The sequence below is a fragment of the Oryza glaberrima genome, chromosome 4 (genome assembly GCF_000147395.1).
Source record: "Oryza glaberrima chromosome 4, OglaRS2, whole genome shotgun sequence".
NCBI classification, from domain to species: domain Eukaryota; kingdom Viridiplantae; phylum Streptophyta; class Magnoliopsida; order Poales; family Poaceae; genus Oryza; species Oryza glaberrima.
In genome coordinates this window covers 3,206,471-3,227,773 of record NC_068329.1, presented here as the reverse complement: position 1 = coordinate 3,227,773, position 21,303 = coordinate 3,206,471, and the positions used below count along the sequence as shown (strand labels likewise).

The 21,303-nt window shown below is 42.1% G+C and overlaps 2 protein-coding genes, 1 long non-coding RNA gene and 1 pseudogene across 3 annotated transcripts; 3 read left to right on the top strand and 1 right to left on the bottom strand.

Annotated features, from left to right (window-relative positions):
• Window positions 1–1,830: 1,830 nt before the first annotated feature.
• LOC127769555 (uncharacterized) lies at window positions 1,831–2,556 on the top strand. The gene is made up of 2 exons (XR_008016815.1): window positions 1,831–1,930; window positions 2,030–2,556. It is a non-coding gene; the product is annotated as an uncharacterized LOC127769555 (long non-coding RNA).
• Window positions 2,557–4,815: 2,259 nt separating this feature from the next.
• LOC127770481 (uncharacterized) lies at window positions 4,816–6,890 on the top strand. Its single transcript, XM_052296216.1, has 5 exons — window positions 4,816–5,041; window positions 5,546–5,757; window positions 5,859–5,957; window positions 6,047–6,198; window positions 6,280–6,890. Exons 2-5 carry the CDS (start codon window positions 5,548–5,550, stop codon window positions 6,659–6,661), a joined length of 843 nt encoding a protein of 280 aa, XP_052152176.1. The 5' UTR covers window positions 4,816–5,041; window positions 5,546–5,547; the 3' UTR covers window positions 6,662–6,890.
• Window positions 6,891–7,305: 415 nt separating this feature from the next.
• LOC127770482 (ATG8-interacting protein 1-like) lies at window positions 7,306–11,954 on the bottom strand. The gene is made up of 3 exons (XM_052296217.1): window positions 11,776–11,954; window positions 10,716–11,495; window positions 7,306–7,741 (listed from the first exon to the last, which is right to left on the bottom strand). Exons 2-3 carry the CDS (start codon window positions 11,483–11,485, stop codon window positions 7,735–7,737), a joined length of 777 nt encoding a protein of 258 aa, XP_052152177.1. The 5' UTR covers window positions 11,486–11,495; window positions 11,776–11,954; the 3' UTR covers window positions 7,306–7,734.
• Window positions 11,955–19,210: 7,256 nt separating this feature from the next.
• Window positions 19,211–20,611, top strand: LOC127772188 (protein SENSITIVE TO PROTON RHIZOTOXICITY 2-like; annotated as a pseudogene).
• The last annotated feature ends 692 nt before the right edge of the window (window positions 20,612–21,303 follow it).

Below are 21,303 nucleotides of genomic sequence, written 5' to 3'. Positions count from 1 at the left end.
CAAGAATGCATATGTCTCTTCATGTTCTACTATTCTAGAAGCGGGGAGGCCTGGCCAGTGCCTCCTGTTGCTTGGTGTCCATGCTATCACTCTGCCTACTGGGGTTTTCAGGTGGCCCACCTAATATTAATCTTGCATTCCTGCTGCCTTGCTCCTGGTCATCCTGCCTGTCATTTACTCATCAAGCCACCCATCTATAGATTGTACACGTGGGCGAGATCATTGTTCCTCAGACCTTGTTAATAAGGCCGCGCTATACATTTTCCCAATTATATGATTGATGGTGATTCTGAAACATGTTTTAACAAACATATATATTCTTCTTATAACTTGCACATGTAGATACTTGGTTAAATTTTCTATATGAAAAATGATATGAGGAGAGTCATTCCTTTCAATATAGATAAGGATATAGGATAATCTTCAGATCTTGGTTGTTATATTGTGAGTATCTTTTGAGCTTACCAATTGATAGGTCTTGAGAACAAGTGCTAATCTCCTTGGACCTTGGCCTTTCATAATTTTAGATGTCCTTTTCTATCTTTCTGTGAAAAGTTTCTCATTTGCTTGGTGAGATTGACCCTTCTTAATAATCTTGACTTCTCGAGTACTCACCCTATTTTTTTTTGTGCACGTGGCAAGTGAGATATATCATGTAGTCGATAAATTCCTTGTCATCAATATGGACCATTGAGTTCCTTTGATGCCATATGAGTTTCATGCTCATATGCAACATCTCTGCCCACTGTTTTCCCTGTGGTTCTGATGTGTACATCAATGTCATTAACAGTATCCCTTGTCCTTGCACAGTTATTGCTCCATTCTCGAACCTTGCAGTTCAACAAAATTTCCATGTATTCTTCTTAGGAGTTCTTCATCTGTCCTCAAAATGGTTGAATTGAAATTTGTTGCAGTAATTGACAATTTCATGCTTCCTTTTAAAGTATCTAGGTCTATATGAGCATCTTATCAATTGCTAAGGGCCAACTCCCCTTTTTTTTATTATATTTTTCATTGCAAAAAACTTCTCTTTATTTTTTAGGGAGCTATCTTTCGTTGTCTCTTGAATTTCATTGACTAAAGTACATCTCCTTACCTTTTCCATATGTGATATTGCAAAAAATGCAGTGTGTGGAGATGTGACCCTGTTACACCCTAGGGTTAGCTTTCTCAAGTCATAAAAGCGCACATGTAGTGGCCCTTGTTGAATTCTATCATTCTGGTCAATGTTTAATTGTAGAATCCAATGTTGAGATATATATGTGTGCACATAACATTTGGTTATACCTATGTAGTTTTTGATTCGCTAGCAAATTACTAATGTAGTAAGTATTATTATGATTTTCTGGTTGAAGTGCGTAGATAAGAATATTATTATGATTTTCTGGCTGAAGTGCGTAGATGTACACTGTACTGAGGGTCGAAGTTTGAGTTTGTTATTATGTAAAATTTCCATCTGTAAATACTTTTTTGTCCTTCGCGACAGGAACTTAAACATTAAATAGCAACCATTCACTCACATAAACACAACACAAGACATCATGCAAAGAAAGCAATGAAAATCAGGGTAAGCCATATAAAACAATTCAGTATAGCACTATCATGATAGAACATGGTTTGAAGTATTGTTCAGTGAATAAAGAACTAAGTATGTGATCTTTTGTACAGGAATTACTTGCGAATGGATGGCATAGATATAGTATTTTCACTGCTAGGTTGAACATCTCAGTCAGAGCATGATTATCTAGTGCACCCATGCTTTTCATATGCTGTCCAAAATTGCAAATTTTCTCCCGGTATCCTGAAGTACTCTTTTCCTTTCTTTTATAGGTTTTTGAGTCAAGCACATGTCCAAGGCACGGAACGTTTTAGTTGCCACTGGTTTGTTGGCCTTTGCTGGTGCTGGCTTAGCATTTCCATTCTATTTTGTGTAAGTCTGAACTGTTCATCTTTCTTGTGCTTCTCAGCATGGAGAGAAAATATTATGCATTTGCCTTACTTTTTTCTTATCTTCTGTGATTTACTTCAGGAAATCAAAGAACAAACCCATCATTGATTCATCAAAGCCTCTACCTCCACAGGCTACATTTCGAGGACCATATGTGAATACTGGATCGCGGGACATTGGACCTGATTATACCGACTACCCCAAGAAGTGATCTATCTATCCAAAAATCAGAGGGACTCTTCTTGGACAGATGATATTGTTAGATTATTGGGACCTATAACTTTGAAGTTGTACTGACATTGTTATGTGTACTGTAGTCAAGGATTGGGCTTCCAGACTTTTGAATGTTCATGCACCCACCCAAGCAGCGCAAAACCAGCAGTGAATAATTATTTCCAGTTGGGACTGTCTTGTCCTGTGCAAGTGCTCTTATGGAGTTTCAAGAATAATTTTAGCACATAGGTTTACTATATATTATCTTTTGTTAGTTCATGGAATTTATTTTAGGGATGTCTAGTGTAGGTGATGCTACGTTTGCGACACCATTACAGTTTCAAACAAAGTGCTGGTTTTCATTTTCTTTTATACTGTGCTAGTATTGATGCTAACATTAGTGAGCCCAGTGATACAAAGATGAGTTGGGAATTTCAAGAAGCAAAGTTCACAGTTGAAAGAATGCATGTAATCTCTCTCTCTCTCTCTCTCTCTCTCTCTCTCTCTCTCTCTCTTTTTCTTTTTTTTCTTTTTTGCGAAGAGCATCTACTTGACCCACCCAACATTAGGATTTTCTTTCTTGGTATCTCCTCGCCAGTGCATAGCATCGATGCTAGCCTCTAAAATGGGTTGGGTATCATCGGTGGAACACTGGCGCATCATACATTTGACAGCATGTGCATTCATATACCCTATGTCTTTGAGCACCTTCGAAAGAAAGCGTCGACAAGTCTTAAGATCGTTGAAGTCACCACGGACGAAGTAGTCAGCATTTCACATTATTGAGGGGTACGTCACCTACCACTGTCATCGGATTCATATCGTCTGATGTAGCTGTGGCTACGGTAGAGGGACGTCGGGTGTTGCTCGTCCATTCGATCTGCATCCAACGAACCGAAAAAAATACAGCGGCTTAACAGGCTCTAGCTCGGCTCATGCAAACTAAATCAGCCCACGAACAGCCTCACAACTTCCCTACTCGTTCATCGCCGTTGCGCGCGCTCAATGCTCAGTAATATGGAGGGAAAAATTAGGCGCGCAACGCTCGGACAGAGGGAAAAAACTAGGTGTTGTTCAGAGTTCGACAACACGGCCGGCGGCCGACGAAGAACAACGTGCTTTTTTTTCACTCTGATCGTGAGTATGTCTCAACTGATTTTATATCTTCTACCATATCCCTCGTGAATGGCTTGATAGAGTTGATCAAACCTCCCTTATTTGGTTGTCTTTTGATGCAGCAACGGGGGTTCCCGATCTTTCGATGAGAGGAGGATAAACTTCGATTTGGGGGAGGACACGACGTTGGCGGTCCGACTACAACTACCATAGGGGTGCTGCGCCTTAGCAACCGGTACACCGACTTCACGTTGTTGCTGTTCTTGCCGTGCCAAGAACAACCTTGAACCTGCAAGCAATCGAAGAACAAGTTGACAAGGAAACAGCTCACGGCACTTGTCAAATGATGAAACTGAAACAAACCAAAATAGGGTTCTGAATACAAGTATCCGGGTGGTCTGGCCGACACATGCGAGTACAAGGAAGTAGCTGCAGCTAAACTTACATCCAAACAAAACCCAAAGTGCAAAATGGTGGCTGCTAGGAGTTTATATAGGTGGAGGAATGACCAGGAGAGAAGGTGGGAGCAAACCCTAGGTTTTGTGGACCCCCTAATGGGCTGTAAAGATACAAGGCCCAAGCCCAAGTTTCTGATGTGAAGAACTATTTTTGTCATTCTGAGCAGCCTGGGTCAAATTTGATGGTGAGGCCACACATAGCTGAAAGTAGACGACGAGATCTTTCCAACAAGTACTCATTTGCCCCGTTTGCCCTCCGGAGTGAAGAACATTGACTTCATCAAATCAACGCTGCTAGTGCTGCTTGCGAACTGGTTCCTCTCCCATATTCCTAACAACAAGTAGATCACAACAACCACTTAGTAGCACCCAATTCTGAGAAGAACTTGAATGATTAGCTAGGAATGACTTTACCTCATAATTAAGTTCACGAGCTCGAGCTCTAGTCATTGGTCCTTGTTGTGCAATAGGCATGGTTGTATCGTTGGAAGGGATGTCCTTATCATCTTTGATCAAGTTTTTCTCTTTTCCCATGGAAGAATTGATTGATTGAAGATATATATCAAATATCTGCCATCAAAGTCCTTAGATGGAAGCAGATAGGTTTGTTATACAACTCATGCTTTAGTACGTTCTTTGTTCTTTTTTGTCATCGTAAATATGCATGTCTCATACTTGCTGTTTTTCTATACAGAGATATGCTAGTTTCATGTTTGGTACCTCATGTTGGCATGGAATTCGACAGCCCAGATGAGGGTTGGATTTATTGGCACTACTATGGAGGTGCAAAAGGATTTGAGGTCAGAAAAAGGTACACGAATAAAAAAGAATGGTAAATTTTGCTACAGAACACTGCGATTTCGTAGTTTTAGCAGCAGACATCGCCCGATGGGTAGGGGGTGAAGGGCTTGACGAGGGCACCGCCGTGGAGGTCGTCGTCGCACGGGGAGCACATGTATGCGCAAAATAAAACATGTACGCATGGTGTTACTAATCAGAGTCATACAGCACCGGAAGGAGTGCCTCGTAAATGCACAAAATCGGAGGGGTTTTATGCAAAGTGTCGATTGGCTTTTTGTGTTGTGTTGCGAGGAGAGGCCTTCCGCTCGAAGAAATCGAAGCCGCGCTTCCCCTCTCCGCCTCCGCCTCCGCCTCCGATCTGCTGCGGCGGCGCGATCCGGCAGCCGGCGACCTCCCTCCGCCTCCTTCCCGACCCTTTCGTAGCTTCCTCAATCCCCTCCCCCCCTCCTCGCGGCGCGCGCACGGCCGGCTGAGAAGGTTTCCGAGGGGGCCGACCTCCTTCTAGGTATTGGTTGTTCTTCCCTCAATCTTGGCTGATTCATCCGGGCTTGACTTCGATTAAGATTAAGATTAACCCCGTCCATGTATCCGGTTTAATTTACTAGTGATCTTGTTGAAGACCTTCGTGTTAAATTGGTATATGAGTGATCTTGCAATGGGGATTATATTACTAGTGCTTATTGGAAAAATATGTGCTCAGCGACGAATATGGCACGCATATCTCTTCATTTAGAAATTATTTACATTATGCTACGCTGTAGAATGACTGGGGTACCCATCTCCGCGATGTGTTTTGTACAAAATTTGGCGCAGGAATAAGTCGAATGATATGCCTAGTAATTAAGCAAAAGAGCTTCCTTGTGTATACTTGTGTTATATGTCAAGTTCTTCCAATGTCATGTAAAAGATTTGTTTCAGTCGTTTTTCTTTGCCCCGCAAACATATGTAACTATCTAATTATCTATCTATCCATCCGTTTGACCAAACATTCACTTCTTCTTTGTTGCAGCCATGTACAACAATTATGGAAATTCTCCTGGAATGCAGATGCCTCCTATAGGGCAGATGCCTCCTGCCGCAGGGCAGATGCCCTCGGCAAATCCTCAGCCTGGCCAATTTGGCAATCCATTTTATGGTGCGAGCTCAGGTCTAATTAAAACTGGGTTAGGAGCATATGGAGAGAAGTTCCTTGGTTCCAGTTCGGAATTCATGCAAAGCAATGTGAGGAGCTAGCTAGTGAAGAGCCTTGACCCTAGTGTTTTAATTACTCGCTATCTTATTAGTTTTGTCACACTACCTCTGAATATGTATTGGTTTTGCAGATTAACAGATACTTCTCCAACCCACAGTACTATTTCCATGTGAATGATCAGTATGTCAGGAACAAGCTGAAAGTTATACTGTTTCCGTTCCTTCACAGGGTAGTTGCCTCACCAGAAACATTTTATACGAATCTTGTTCTTTGAACTGCTGTACTGAAAATAAACAAGTATTTGCAATGTCTTCTCAGGGGCATTGGACTAGGATAAGTGAGCCTGTTGGTGGCCGACTGTCGTACAAACCTCCAATCTATGACATCAATGCACCAGATCTTTACATCCCTTTCATGGCATTCGGTAGCTTCATTATTCTTGCGGGCTTTACATTAGGTTTCATGGGAAAGTGAGTTGTTTTTAACCATGGTTCTTCAATTGTGAAATACTTCAAAACCCATTGCCCCTCATGTGTTTGACTTCTATGCAGGTTTACTCCAGAAGCTATAAATCTGCAGTTCAGCAGAGGACTCATTGGATGGGCCTTGCAGATTGTGATCCTGAAAGGGCTGCTCTACTCGATGGGCGGTGGAGAGGTGCCGCTGCTCGACCTGGTAGCTTATGGCGGATATCTATTTGCTGGGCTTTCCCTTGCTGTCGTCTCGAGGCTTCTGTGGGCTTACTCGTACTTCGTTATGATGCCATGGATGAGCCTTTGTATGGGGGTGTTCTTGGTGAGGACGATGAAGAGGGTGCTCTTCACGGAGATGAGGAGCAGCGAGAGGCACTCGACGCGGCAGCACTATTTCCTGCTCTTCCTGGCAATTGCGCAATTCCCCCTGTTCTTCTGGCTTGGCAACATAGGTGCATGAAAACATTTTTCTGGTTGCGGTTTGTCGGTATAATAGTTAAACCGTGGTGTTTAGGTTCATTGTAAAATAGTTTTTCAAGAGTGATTTCAACAGCTTGTGTCGTTTGTCCATTAGATTTATGTTTATCGACAGGGTTTGGTAGATATGTGCCGATGTAAGTTTATGAGTTCATAACTGGATTTATGTTCGATCTCCGTAAAATATATATACAAAAATTTTGTTCATAGAATATTCCTGTTAAGGCAAAATTTGCCTCTTTTGATTAAAGACGATTTGCTTTTGCATTTTTAATTATTTTTTTCCATAAATCCTTCATCACTTCGTTTTCGTTTTTTGATGCCTGGTTGGCCAAAAACGCGTACACAATTTTGATCATGTGATTGGAGGTAATACATTTTATAATTCTGCTTGTACCGTAAACTAGAACGCATGTTCATTTGTTTCGATCTACTGTTACTGAAACTGGCATGCAATTTTAACTCTGTATTGCAGTACTAACAAATCAACCATACGATTCATATGAGTAGAAAATACGACCATGGAGGTCTAAACACTGATTCATATGAGTAGCAATCATAATGCTTGCAATACAAAAAAAACCATGATAATGACAAGCAACATCCCAGTTGTCAAGGGATAAAAACTGACGTGAAACCACCTCCTGTAAGGAACAGTAAACCAGACTCCCAGGTTTTCCTTTTTCTTAAAGAACAGCACAAATGCATCTGAATTTGTTCTGTAAGAACAACGAGGTTACCATGGATTTCACAGTACGCAATTGCGTGTTGACAGCCATTCCTCAGAACATAAAAGAAAATGTAGCATAGCAAGTGTACAATGGTACGGTGGTGTGTGTAGCGGTGGAAACTTCGGCATCTCAGAAGCTGGCAAGGCAACCAAACGAAGGCTACAAGCACCACTGTCAAACTTCATATTATTACATTAGGTATACTCCTTTCGTCATTGTCACAATCATATTGCCAAACGTCTCAGTTACAACTTCAGATGACATGTGATGACTCATCAGAGGTTGCATCGAAGAAGACCATAAAAACACCCACCAGCCCTGTTGGTCACCCTCTGCCAAATAATGTTGTAGAAAGAAAAGTATACTTAGAAGTTCTACATGAAAAATGATAAAAGTTTCATAAATAGAGCAAGGAAACAGAAGTATATTATTCCTAACATCGTCTATTCATGGCAGTTAGAAACTGAGAATCAAAATCAGGTACATTCAGGCCTAAAGCTAGAAGATGCAACATAATAATAAATTGGCTTCATTCATGTCTTGGGCTTCTAAGACATGTTGGCCTAAAGACAAGTGTTCTTGAAATTAAAACAAGAGTGTCAAACAAGTAATGATACAATAAGGAGTGATAAGCTAATAGGAAATAAACCTATGCAGCACCAAACAGAACACATAAATTTCTTCACAATGGAACCTTCACACAAAAAACAAATGCTTCACATCACAGTAGGGCAGGGGTAAACCACAAATTTATCACAGTACTTGCTAGCTTAAGGTTTTAATAGGACCAAATGTGATATATGTTCTATAGCACACGACAAAATATCCTTGTATTGATTCATAAACAATGTCATTTACAAAGTTGCAAATGTTAAAGCAACATAATCCCTTCAACCCAAATCGTAACAATCTCTAATTGGCAGCACTAGTACCATCCTCTGCCAAAGGAACAGACACCATTCTCAACTACAGACAGTAAAATTAGCCAGCTTAGGGCCTGTTTGGTAGAGCTCCAACTCCTAAATTTAGCTCCAGGAGTTGAGTCCGGAGTGGAGTTGTGGAGCTGCCTAAACCCAGCTCCACCTCTCTAGTTCATTTTGTGAGAGAGCTCCACCCAACTCCACTCCCATTTTTGGTGGAGCTAAAACTGTTTGGCTGTTCATGGAGCTGGAGCTCGAGCTCCACCCAACTCCTGGAGCTGGAGCTGTGCAAAACAGGCCCTTAGCAGTTCATGGAGGGTAAAGCGATGACAAGGAAGCCTCCATCAAAGACCTCATCATCACCACTATTCTTTCGGTGCATATGCTTTGTTCCAAACATGATGACAAAGAATAATGAAAATATTTTGGATTGGGAAAAGGAAGAAATGAGTCAAATGTTGGTTTTAGTTAGGGGTTGGGAGTAGATGAGCTTGACTGATACTTGAAATGATTTTTTTTAATCTTAGATGTAGATTCCAGATGGTAAACTTTACAGCATTGCACTCACTAGTAGAATCTACAAACTGATACCATGGCCATACGTCTGGTTGACATCAGAGACATAACTATGAGGAATTGGACAGTATGAAGAGATGTTCCTATCACATAACAAAGCAGCCCAGTTGACTGGGGGAGCCCTTTAGAAAGGAAGTTTAATGTCATAGATTCAATAGTTTATGTATTGGTGCTAAGTACACAGATGTTCCAGTCTCCAACCTATTGTCATCCGTATCACAATAAAACAAGCTAATTACCGATGAAGTTACTTTGCAAAGGACAAGGAACTTACCAAAAAAGATTTAACCTGTTTAGCTACTGTTACAGGTTAAAAAAACTACTACCTCAATCCCCCAGAGACTTTATTTCTGGCTTTTTGGGACAGAGGTAGCAAGTAACATGTCTTTCCAGCATTGGGCATTTAAAAAGCAAATTGATGAGGTGTAGAAATGTGTTATTGTCATATGATATTAGGAGTACAATTCGATGATTTAACAGAAGATCAGTATGTGACACTACAATCATGATGAACTACCTTTATATCAGAAGCACTGAGATAGCATCCAACACTTTATATGAAAAACCTAACCACTTATACATAATATGAGTAGGCATACCAAATTTATGTACGTTGCGAACTGTAACCAGTCAAGCATTGTCTAGTCCAGTTACAACAAAAGAGTTGATCATGTTCCAACCATTCATAATAGCTAATAAAAAAGCCTGTTTTCATATGTACAGAACTAGAAAACATATATAGTTTCACACAAATTAACAAATACAAGATGCTGATATGGATTATTATTTTCCATTAGAGCATGTTTGGGTCAAAATATCTAAGCATTTAGGCTAATATAGATACCCAAAATCCCAAATCCATGCAAGTGACATGTCAATAATCATATGCTAAATTCTAACATAAAGCCAGAGAAACCCAGATTTGATAAAGAGCTACAGATGGGTCATACTATCCCCAAATGGCAGCATGAATAGTTGAAGATCGTAGACTATTGTTCTATAATGTAGAACTTCATAACTTTATAAGTAAACAAACTTCAAAAGGTAGCAATAAGTCATCATACATATTAAATTCATACAAAAACTTTTCAAGATATTTATTAGTTTATTTATACACAAATCAGAGTGCTATCTGAATCCTGTACAACTATGTTCTATTAGATTACGTGGATAAGCCATGCTGATATCACAATTCAACATGATTATAATTGTTGTACTCTTAATCAAGTAATCACACAGATAGAACAAGCATATAAAAGCAGTTAAAACATCCTACTACCATTCAAATTATCATAGCCTTCATAAGGCCTAACTAGTCTACCATGACTTTTGCAATGGTGTATGTTAATTTAATTAATCCCAACAATCTCTCTGTTTATAACCAGGGAGCAGTAAGTATACACAAAAATGCATTATTTTGGGAAGAAAGGAAATTAACAATCGCATCTAATTGGGGAAAGGTGTGGTGTCTCGATAAAGCATTTAACTGCTCAAGAGCCTTATCAAAACTCAAAAGAAGCTTTAGAAGAGCCATAAGGTCCATAATTGAGTAAGAAATAACAAAATAGATCTAGCCAGAATTGCTAAAACCTAAAAGTAACATTATGTGGCAAAGATAATGTCATGCAAAATGCAAGAATGCTAGGAACAGAGTATGCCAGTGTCCACACACTAAGCCACTAAAATGCAAACAGGTCACCATACTTAAGGTAATAAGGAAATGTGTGTGTTTCTGAACCACACAATAGAATAACAAATGAAGAGATGTGTTATATGTCAAAACTGAAAAGCCAACAAGATCTTAATATACCTCACTGTTGAGCCAGATCGCCATTTAAGATTCTTAAGGTGCAGTTTGTCTTTGTGCCAGCGTCCCAAGATTACGAGCCCGACGAGAGCAGCTGCAACCACCACAGACCAGAGAGCATTTGTTTCCTTGGCTTGGTGATACAGGCATGACATATGTTTCTTCAGCCAGCATTTGCAAGGGGCGCCAGAATCACGGCTTTTGCTGTCTGCAGATTCTGAGGGTAGATCCGATTTGTCATGAGAGTCATCAAAATCATTATCGTCATCTAAACCATGCCCCTCATCCTGAGCATGAAACGAGCCATGCTCAGCAGCATCACCCATCATCATCTCTACATCATTGGCCGAGAGGTTCCTTCCTTCATCATAGAACTGAATCCTCTCCGACCCAGCACCATAGTTCCCACCGACATTCTTGAAACCCTCGTCTTCCACGCTCGTGCTCGCTTCCTGCGCATCCTTCTCATGCTGGATGTCATCAAAGCCGGCATCGATCGGCAGATTCTCATGCTCACTTGGAGGGAACACAAAGTGACCAGACATGAACAGCGCGTTCTCCGAGCCCCGCCCTTCCTGACTTGCATCAAGGCCTTTGGTCTGGTCTCCTTCCTGACTTGCATCAAGGCCTTTGGTCTCAGCCGCCGGCCTGTCTCCTGCTCCACCCGGCCCCGGCGCCGCCGCATAGGCGGATGCAGTAAGAGTCACCACCTCCCAGTCCGCTCCACGGGGAGTTGCTCCCTCTCCCGCCGCCTCCTTGTCGTTATCAGCCATATCCACAAATCTGATCATCAAGAAAATCACTTCAACATGAGAATCAGGTTAACCCTCACCAAACTAAACAAAATAAATAAAAATTGATAAGCTGCTGCTGCTGCTACTGCTATCATCAGTTTACTAGTAGTACATAGTACACCACGCATCAAACCAAAGCAATCCAATCCATCAGCACATGGTACATGGGGGGACTTCAGATCTAGAACCTTAGGGTTGGATGCAAGCAAATCTAGTCAGAGCGAGAAGGGGATGAGGATGAGGATAAGCGTAACGGGTGGACTGCTCACCAGGGAGGGAGGATGCGGCGGAAGCAGCGGCGGCGGCGCTGGTGACGGCGCGGGATGGAGATCGAATCGGCGGCGGCGGGAGAGGAGAAGGGAAGGCGATCGTGGAGATATGGTGCGAAGGCGCAGAGGGAGGAGTGTGGGTTACGGTTTGCACGTTGCGTGAAAAAACAAAACCGATAATGATTTTTTGGTCAATGTTGTAAACGGACCATCATCGCAGATGGTGTAATAATAATACTACCTCCGTCCCAAATTACAATTACAGGACGCCCTCTTTTTAAGAAAAAATAAAACTTGCTAATTTTTGACTAATAATTATACTAACCACACAGTCTCTCCGTCCCTAAATATTTGACGCCGTTGACATATTTAAATATGTTTGACCGTTCGTCTTATTAAAAAATTTTAAGTAATTATTATTTTTTCCTTTCATTTGATTCATTGTTAGATATACTTTTATGTATACATATAGTTTTACATATCTCAAGAAAGGTTTTGAACAAGACGAACGGTCAAACATGTTTAAAAAAAATCAACACATCAAATATTTAGGGACGGAGGGAGTATATGCTAAATATTATACACGTTATATCACTCTATTCATATTTTAAAGTACTTTCATGTGATGCTAATATCATATTTGTTGGAAACATAACATGAGATTGTTATGGTTACGGATAAGGCATACTTCCTATCCTACGACTTTGTCGATGTTTGATGTCGCGATTCCGGTATTTGCATAGTATGGGGATCGTTGGTACTAGGATGTACGCGAGACTTAGGTAAAAAACGGAGACGAGGATTTTTGTACATGTTTGGGCCCCTAAATTGTCAGGTAATAACCCTACATCCTGTTGGTCGAAGCCGATATTGCTCTTATTCACCATAATCACACCAATACAATATTTGGGGTAGCCTATCTAACTGTTGTCGACATAGCGGTCTAAAGGTCTGACTCGTAGTCGAAAACAGGGTAGTCTTCCTCCTTGAATCCGTGCTCGGCGAGATCAGAGATAGCGCTTTCGTCTCTCCTGACAGTATCCGGAGACATCGTAGGGGACTAGCCGTGCTTATCCCTGAAGTCGATATCCGACGTCTTGTCTTGGCGTATGTTGGCTCTATGTTGATCTTCTGTCTTGATATATTGTTCTGTGTATCTTGATGGTGTCCCCTCTCCTCCTAGGGGGCCTTGTATTTATACTCATAGGTGCCCCCTTGTCCAAGTAGAACTAGGGAAACCAATATGGATACAATCCGAGTAGTCCTTGTCGTTTTCTTGTAGAACTCTGGTTGTCCTTCCTTATGCGGAACTCCTCCTATATTCAAAGGTTGTTTCCGTATAAGACATGGTATGTGGTGGGTCCTGCCGAGATTTAGTCAACTACTATTAGGTATGTGGTATCCATAACCCTGACAGACTTATGGAATATACGAGTATGGTATACCTTCACGTACACGGATTATTTCCATATGTATTGTAGGAATCCGTTATGAATTATGGAAAATATATCTACGAGTCGAGTGATCTACAAAATCCTACTCGGAGGGGATAGAGTTTCTATTGTACCGTACGGGAGCCGATGTCTTCGAGTCTTACTTGGAGATCAAGATGATCTAAGACCCCCTGTGAGGGGTGTAAGGCATCGAATCTCATCGCCAACACATCCACCATAGTTTACAAAGCCAGAGTACGTGGAGCCAAGTCGCTGGGAGATCTCGTCGAATACATCGACTACGATCTCGTCGGTATAATCGAATTCGTCTACTTCCATTGTATTCGGTGGTTTTCTATATCAATCCCATATAAATTGGACTAGGGCTATTACCTGATAAGGGGCCTGAACCAGTATAATCCTTGTATTTTGTTTGCTTGATGTTGTATCATGTAGATCCTCGTTCTAACGTACCTCAATACTCAACTCATCCGGTCTATGAGTATCATTCATCGACAGAGATAAATTAATGATATGACATTGAAGAATGTATAAAAAAATATAGGCCTTATAATTTGGGACGAAGAGAGTAATAAGGTAAAAAATTCCAAGAAATACTTGTCCAATTTCAAAAAATATCATAAGTACGAGTTTCAAAATAGTAACGTGCAAGTGACTTTACTAAAAAAAATGATATCATCGTTAGGATGAACATGTATTTCGTGGGATTAGAATGGATGGAATCCTAACAATGATGGTATTTTTTTTACAAAGTCGCTTTACGATGACATTTTATGTAACTCGAATTTGTCGATGGTATTTATTGAAATTAATTGGACGCTTGTGTTAACGATGAAATTTGGTAAGCCCAAAGTCATCATCGGCTTAGAGCCAGCATCAGCTTCAGAGTTATGGAATCAGCCGATGGGGGTCGTCAAATCGCCAGCAACCGTGTTGTCGATGGAGTCGGATCAACTAAAGGGAATTTATCCAGAAGAGTCCGGGTTCAAGAAGGATGCGGCATGGCAGTTTATCTATTAATTAGGAATAGTTTGTTAGTTTCCTTTTGTCTTTAGAAAAGTGTGTTTAGTGTCTGATAAAGACTTTATGTTTTCCTTTTATCTTTAGGAAAGTTTCTTTCTTGTCCGACAAGAACTTGTATCAACCCATGGGTATAAATATGTACACCCGGGGTCTATGTAATTTATCTCACGATCAATACAATTCGACGCATCGCCACCTTTTACCTTTTCTACTTTATTTTATCGTCTGGCGGGACTTGGCACCTGGCGCGGGGCTGCATCGGTGTTCGATCTCCAGCTAAGGGGTAAGTCTAATGTTCTGCCGGCCCAGGCAATTGTATCGTTTACGTCGGCGTCGTTAAAGGTTGCATCAGTATATTCGACCTCTTGGATTGCTCTGGTTTGGATGATATATTTACCTACCTATTTATCATATGTCTCTGTTAATCTAGTCTTAGCATATCAATTTAGCTCTATCGGCTGCTTCTCGTTTTAGGGTTTCTGCCGGTATCGGCTAAATCGCATTGCTAGATTAGATTAGCTTAGACATCTACTACCCTGAAAACTCAGTCAATGGCTTGATTGTCTAGATATTATGTTTTTTTCATACTTAGTGCTGCATCAGTTAAGTTTGATCTACTAAGTCGTGCTTAGAACCATAATCTCTAGCCTGCTTCTTGATTGCCAATAAGGGTTTCATCGGGGTTTCAGCTGGTGAGTTATCTGGACGTTGCATCGGCTCATAAGGATTGCATATACATATAAGTTGGATTTAGCCGATGACAACAAACGTTTCACTGTTTAATCTAATCTTGTGGATTTTATGACATCGGACCACCAGCCGATGTATGCTTTAACCTTCGGATCAATACTTGTTCTACTATATCATATTGTTAGCCGATTGGTTTCTACTGGATTATATTGCTATATTATATTATCATCAGCCGATTGCCTTTATATCATTATCTACATTGGACATATAGCCGATTGCTTAAACCCTATCGCTATCGGCTGGTATCGGCATCGGCTATTATCGGCTATCGGCTGGAACCACTCTATTGGCTTGTCAGCCGATCGGCTATTTGATCTACTGTTTACATATCTTGTCAGTTGCAGGGTCAAACTGACTGGCACGCCCGCATCTCATTATATTTAGACCTGCACTGGAGCTAAGCAGATCTCCCAGGCCAGTGTGTTTTCGCATCAACAGCTTATCAATGGTATGTTTTATATTTTCTCTTATCAAAATCTTAATTTTTACGTACGATTTTATGATTCTAATTATTTGGCACATTTTCAGATCTTAGATATATTCACACTGGATTTAGACTTTATAAGTTCAATTAAAGTGGTTAATAATTTTATGTTTATTTTAAAATAGAAATAAAATTATTTATTCAAATATTACATATCTAGATCAATGGATTTACAAAGTTAGAAATACATGGCTTCACGAATCATAATACAGTGTTGTGACAAACATGGCCTAAGATGCGAATCTACGATTTTATGAGTCTTTTTACAAGATTCTAAGATTATGATTCTACCTATAACTTTCGATTCGGAATCATAATTTCAACAACTTTATAGATAATCCAAGTCAAAGACGACTCATCTTGCCATAATTTCAGATCCCAAAACTATTTTCACTTCTTAACTCATGTATTTTATCTATTTGTGATTATGTTGACCATTTAGATGAATATTTTTTCTATGTTATAGGAAATATAAATTTTTAAGTTACTAAACTCCAAATCTGTCGACAATCTGAGATGGAATTGTGCCAATCACGTCTTACATTTGGTTCTAAACGAGTCTCTTTGTTATCCCAACATGGAAGGAGGAGTCATGTAAAACAGACCAAGTATGAAAAGGAAAAAACTTTTCCTACAAAACTCTTACAATCACATGTAAGTAATACTTAACATTCGTATTTATGGGCAGTTTGTTTTGATGCATGAAGACAAAGGCTTCTATTCTTTTGATGTAGAAAGGTGATTAGGGATGGTTGCATTTTTCCGAAGGTGAATTGTAGTGGCCTAGCCTGGGCCAACCCGAGGTCTCAACCATAATGGCCCATAGTGGCCGAAGGCAAATTGTACTGGCCCATTATAATGGTTGATATATAGAATAAATCCACTTGTTGTCCCTCATCTTCACGTCAAGTTTAGGGGTATCCCTAAACCACAATACCATAAATTTTAAACCCCTAACTTATGAAACCAGGTTAAATTAGGTAATCTGATAGTATAGACGGCTGGTTTCATTGATTTGGCAAGTTGACTCGATCAATTTATACTGACTAAACGTTTATGTGGGAACAAGTTGATCCCACATGTCATCCTCACTCTCCTCCCCTCTTCTATCTCCTTCATCTCCCTCCCTCCCCTCCCCCCCCCCCCCTTTTCTCTCCATCATGGTAGGGACGGAGGCTGAACCGGATGGAGGAGGAAGACGACAAGGCTCGTGGATTCCATTGCCAGCAACATCGACAATCGATTGCCAGGAGTTTATGGCATTGAAGCTACATAGGTCGAACTCCATGCTAGAGTGGGACTTCTGTACCTCGATGGTAGCGAAGGATTGCACCTTGGTAGCCTGAGCACGCAGCGCGCAGGGGTTCTTGTCGTGCATATATAGAGGAGTGAACCCTATCGGCAGCACAGTCGTAAGCGGCGAAGGGCACGCCACCCCGCACGAGCTCCAACTAGTACTGTTATTGGTGCCACTCCTCCGCATGCTGCCAGCGCCATCTCTGCCCACGGATCTCCACCAGGTGCTCTCCCTACTCCCCCACCTCGTCTCCCCGCGCCACCTCCTCTAGGCCCATGCCTACCTCCACCCCCATCGTGGCCACTGTCACATGCGCCTCGTCTCCACTCTCCTCCCTTGAATCCCTTCGCCTCCCACTCCATGACCACGTGGTCACGCTCGTCTGCCGTGTCCATCCCTCCGTGTCCCTCAGGGCTACGCTGCGGATTCACGGCGTGGGCGGGGATGGGGCTGGGCTCGGTCGTAGCTGCATTCCTAGGAGAGAGAGGGGAGAGGTGGAGAGATGGGGGAAAGAGGAGAAGGGGGGAGGAAGAAGAAGGTCGAGCTCGTTAGCTCCCTTTCCTCCCTCCTCCTCTCCCTTGCCTCCCTCCTCTTCTCCTCCTACGCCATAGACCACCAAAGCCTCCTCATCGTAGACCTCTCACTGCCACTGCCCCTCTCCCGCTGGTGAGTCCCTGGGGATAGAGGGAAGAGAGGAGATAGGTGAGGAGGGGTGAAAGTTCACTTACATATGGATCCGCATGTTTTTTTATTTTTTTTTATTGACTAGGATATCACATCAGCAAAACCAACCATGCATACTATCGTGGAATCTGATTTGGACGATTTTACCATAAAACCATGAGTCACTCTGGGCTGGCCGCCGGGTTGCCCGGTTAAACCGACCACATACCTCCGGTTTAACCAACGTACCTCTTGCCCGATCTGACCGGCCACCTAGTGCTGACTGTATTGTTCACTGTCAGAAAATGCTACTCACCACATTATCAATAAACACTCATCTTTGGTAATTGTTTATCACAAAGATTAATCAACACACGATTCTACAAACAACATCATGTCATCCAGATAAATATAAGTTCTTAAGTATATCATGGCTGCGTTGGGGAGTGTGACACGGAAAACGGAGCAGCGATTAGCAGGTGATTAATTAAGTATTTATTATTTTTTTTTTCAAAAATGGATTAATATGAATTTTTTAAGCAACTTTCGTATAGAATTTTTTTTTTAAAAAACGCACTATTTAGCAGTTTGAAAAACGTGCGCGTGGAAAACGAGGAAGGAAAGTTGGGAAAGGGAGGTAAGGAACGCAGCCATGTTGTTGGTAGCTAGCCAGGTTATGCTTACAGCCGGATTAGTCTAATCAATGAATTAGTAATAAGAACTAGTAGTAGCTACTAGTAAGCAATTGTAACATATCAAGCTAGCAATGCATGCTGTATATATACTAGCTGCTGCATTCATGCATGGCACTCGCCCTAGATACGACCTGAAGATTGACAGCTAAATTAATTAAACCATATGGATTAGCTGGTAGATCGAGGTCATATGGCTCATTTTTCTAATGCATTGAAATGATCAAACTCATCAACATAGTAAGCGCAGTGCCCAAGCACTGCCGCCGCTAAACAAAACAACATATATGCGTCTAGTAAGAAAAGCCCAACAGCGTGCATGCATTCAGACCATCAGAGATAATTTATTTAATTTAGTATATACTTCTACATGCTTAATACCCAGACTTTATTTTCTTCTTTTGTTATTTTTTAAAAAATATAAACTCGCCCTAAGATATTTGTAGTTTGGGTTATATACTACAAAAATATCCAAAACTATTACTTAAGGGTTTTTTTTTTCTTAAGTCTTGAAGAAGTTACCACACACAAGAAATGCAACTCATGATGTTAAGTTGTGGTACCTAATAATTAAAGATCGATATGTGCCTTGTCATGAAAAAATAGTGGAGAAAATGCAACTCATGATATATATATGCTAATTTTTTCCACTATTTTCTTCATAACCTAAAAGAAATTAAGAAAACCTTATCACCTGAAGATGGCTTAATTTATATCATATGTTAAGCATGCATACTTTATGCTCTATTAAATACAAATTGTATCTGTTAAATATACAATTTTACACTAACAAAAGCTTGTAAACCTTACGTAAGTGGGACAAGGAAGTAGTAAGCCCACTTCATGGTACACACTTATATGCAGATATGCACGTCAACTATCGCGGTTGTCTTTCTAACGCCCCACCTTAATTATATATAACAGTGAGCTATATTTTCAAACTCTATGACTTTGCATACTATAGTAATGCAATTAAAGTTCATAGTACATCCCTAACACAAACATAAAAAATAGTGGAAAAAATTCAGTTCTTTTTTGGAGAGAATTTTGCTCCATATGGCCCTGGTAGCATATGAGGGAGGCTCAAGCAGGGATGGACATGTCTCCAAGTTCTCATCCGTTGACTTCTCCCTATCTTACTCTCTTTCTTAATTTCTCCTAAACTTTCTTTGATCCATCTCCATATATACTTACATGTATGCAAATCTTAACCTCAATTATGCAATTGATGTCCTTTGAATCTCTAGCTAGCTAGATAGTTGCAAATTAAACCCTAGAATTAAGCTGGATTAGCTAGCTAATTAATTAGCCAAATGAATCCACAGGAGTTCCAATTCTTCCAGGGGGTGGAGCAAGAGATGCTCCTGCTATCCCATGGCGGTGGCGGCGCGGCGGCGCCGGCGCCAGCGGCTGCCTCGGACGACGTGCTCGCCTACCATGTCGGGGTGCTAAGGGACAAGGTGCAGCAGCTGGAGCCGCTGGTCGGCATGGTCGTCTCCCCCGCCGCCCCGCACGGCCACCTCCGGCGCGACGCGGCGGCGATGGCGGCGTCGAGCGCCTGCTCCGTCCTGCAGGAGATAACAGCCGCCGCCTCCGCCGTGGCGCACCGGCTGGAGCAGGCCAGCGCCGCCTCCGCCGCCGCCTCCTTCAGGCGAGGAGTGGCTTTCGCCGACGACGCACACGCCGGTGGCGAGCAGATGTTCGCGGCGGGCGCGCACGGCGGCGGCGAAGGTGGCGGTGATGAAGCTGACGCCTCGCTGTTCCACCACCAGCCCACCGTGTTCCGCGCCGGCGCCACGACGACGGTGGCCGCGTCGAGCAGCGGCGGCGGAGACGACGACGGCGACGGCGAGGTGGACGTGGTGGAGCTGGAGGCGTCGTACCTGCTGGCGAGGTACACGCACTACTGCCAGGTGTGCGGCAAGGGGTTCAAGCGCGACGCCAACCTGCGGATGCACATGCGCGCGCACGGCGACGAGTACAAGACGGCGGCGGCGCTGGCGAGCACCGCCATGAAGGCGGCGCTGGCGGCGAAGCGGTGCTGGTACTCGTGCCCCGCGGAGGGGTGCCGGTGGAACAGGCGGCACCCGCGGTTCCAGGCGCTGAAGTCGGTGGTGTGCGCGAAGAACCATTACCGGCGGAGCCACTGCCCGAAGATGTACGTGTGCGGGCGGTGCGGCGGCAAGCAGTTCGCCGTGCTCTCCGACCTCCGCACCCACGAGAAGCACTGCGGCGAGCTCCGATGGCTCTGCTCCTGCGGCACCTTCTTCTCCCGCAAGGACAAGCTCATGGGCCACGTCGCCCTCTTCGCCGCCGGCCACGCCCCCGTGCCCGTCGCGCCGGAGGCGTCGCCGTCGACGACGACCACCGGCACCACGACGGACAGATCACGTACGGGATTGATTGATTGATTAATCAACAATATATTGCCTGTGAAATCAATTCAGTTCGTTCGAATCGATCGTGTGTGTACATACTACTTACATAGGTAGGTTCCCATTTCATGCTCGAATTTGAATTTTAATTAATCAATTTGATTGGAGCTGAGTAAATTTCATAAAAACCGGCCCACATATTATGATCCAGTAATTAAAAAGCATAGGCTGATAACCTTGGATATTATGATCCTAAAGTTTCACGAAACCACGATGTTAACCAATCTGGCATATCCTAATGTCAAAATTTAAAAATGCTATATTTATATGGATTTAACATTTATATGATTGATCTATAACTTATAAATTTGAGATGTAATTGTAGAACTTAACAGTGTGGTAGATTAAAGTCAAAATGATGAATAGTGTGGTTTTGTGAAACTTTATAGCCATAAATACATGGGTTTTGTGCCATGTTTTAAAATCTCTATTGTTTTGTGCAACTTAGATCATATATAATATATACATGTGGTTAGGTGAAATTTTCTCATTTTATTATGTGCCGATGTCTCGGTATCTAAAAATAAAATTAGCTTGGTATTATTATAACTAATGCTACATTTGCAAGTTATTTACTAGATAATGTAGATCAATTGCGAATGTAAAAGCATGTATAATGCTCTTGCGTTAACTGGCATGAATATACATATCTATACTAATATAAAAGGAGGAGTTTGCCCATCCCAATCCTACTAGTGAAATCAACCAGTTCATCTGGACCGTCCATCTC

Bases quoted from the DNA above. Each gene is read 5' to 3' on its own strand.
- LOC127770481 (XM_052296216.1), top strand. From the start codon at position 5,548: ATGTACAACAATTATGGAAATTCTCCTGGAATGCAGATGCCTCCTATA. The intron at 5,958-6,046 runs GTAGTTGCCTCA...ATGTCTTCTCAG, and splicing joins TGTTTCCGTTCCTTCACAGG to GGGCATTGGACTAGGATAAG. The intron at 6,199-6,279 runs GTGAGTTGTTTT...ACTTCTATGCAG, and splicing joins ACATTAGGTTTCATGGGAAA to GTTTACTCCAGAAGCTATAA.
- LOC127770482 (XM_052296217.1), bottom strand. From the start codon at position 11,485: ATGGCTGATAACGACAAGGAGGCGGCGGGAGAGGGAGCAACTCCCCGT.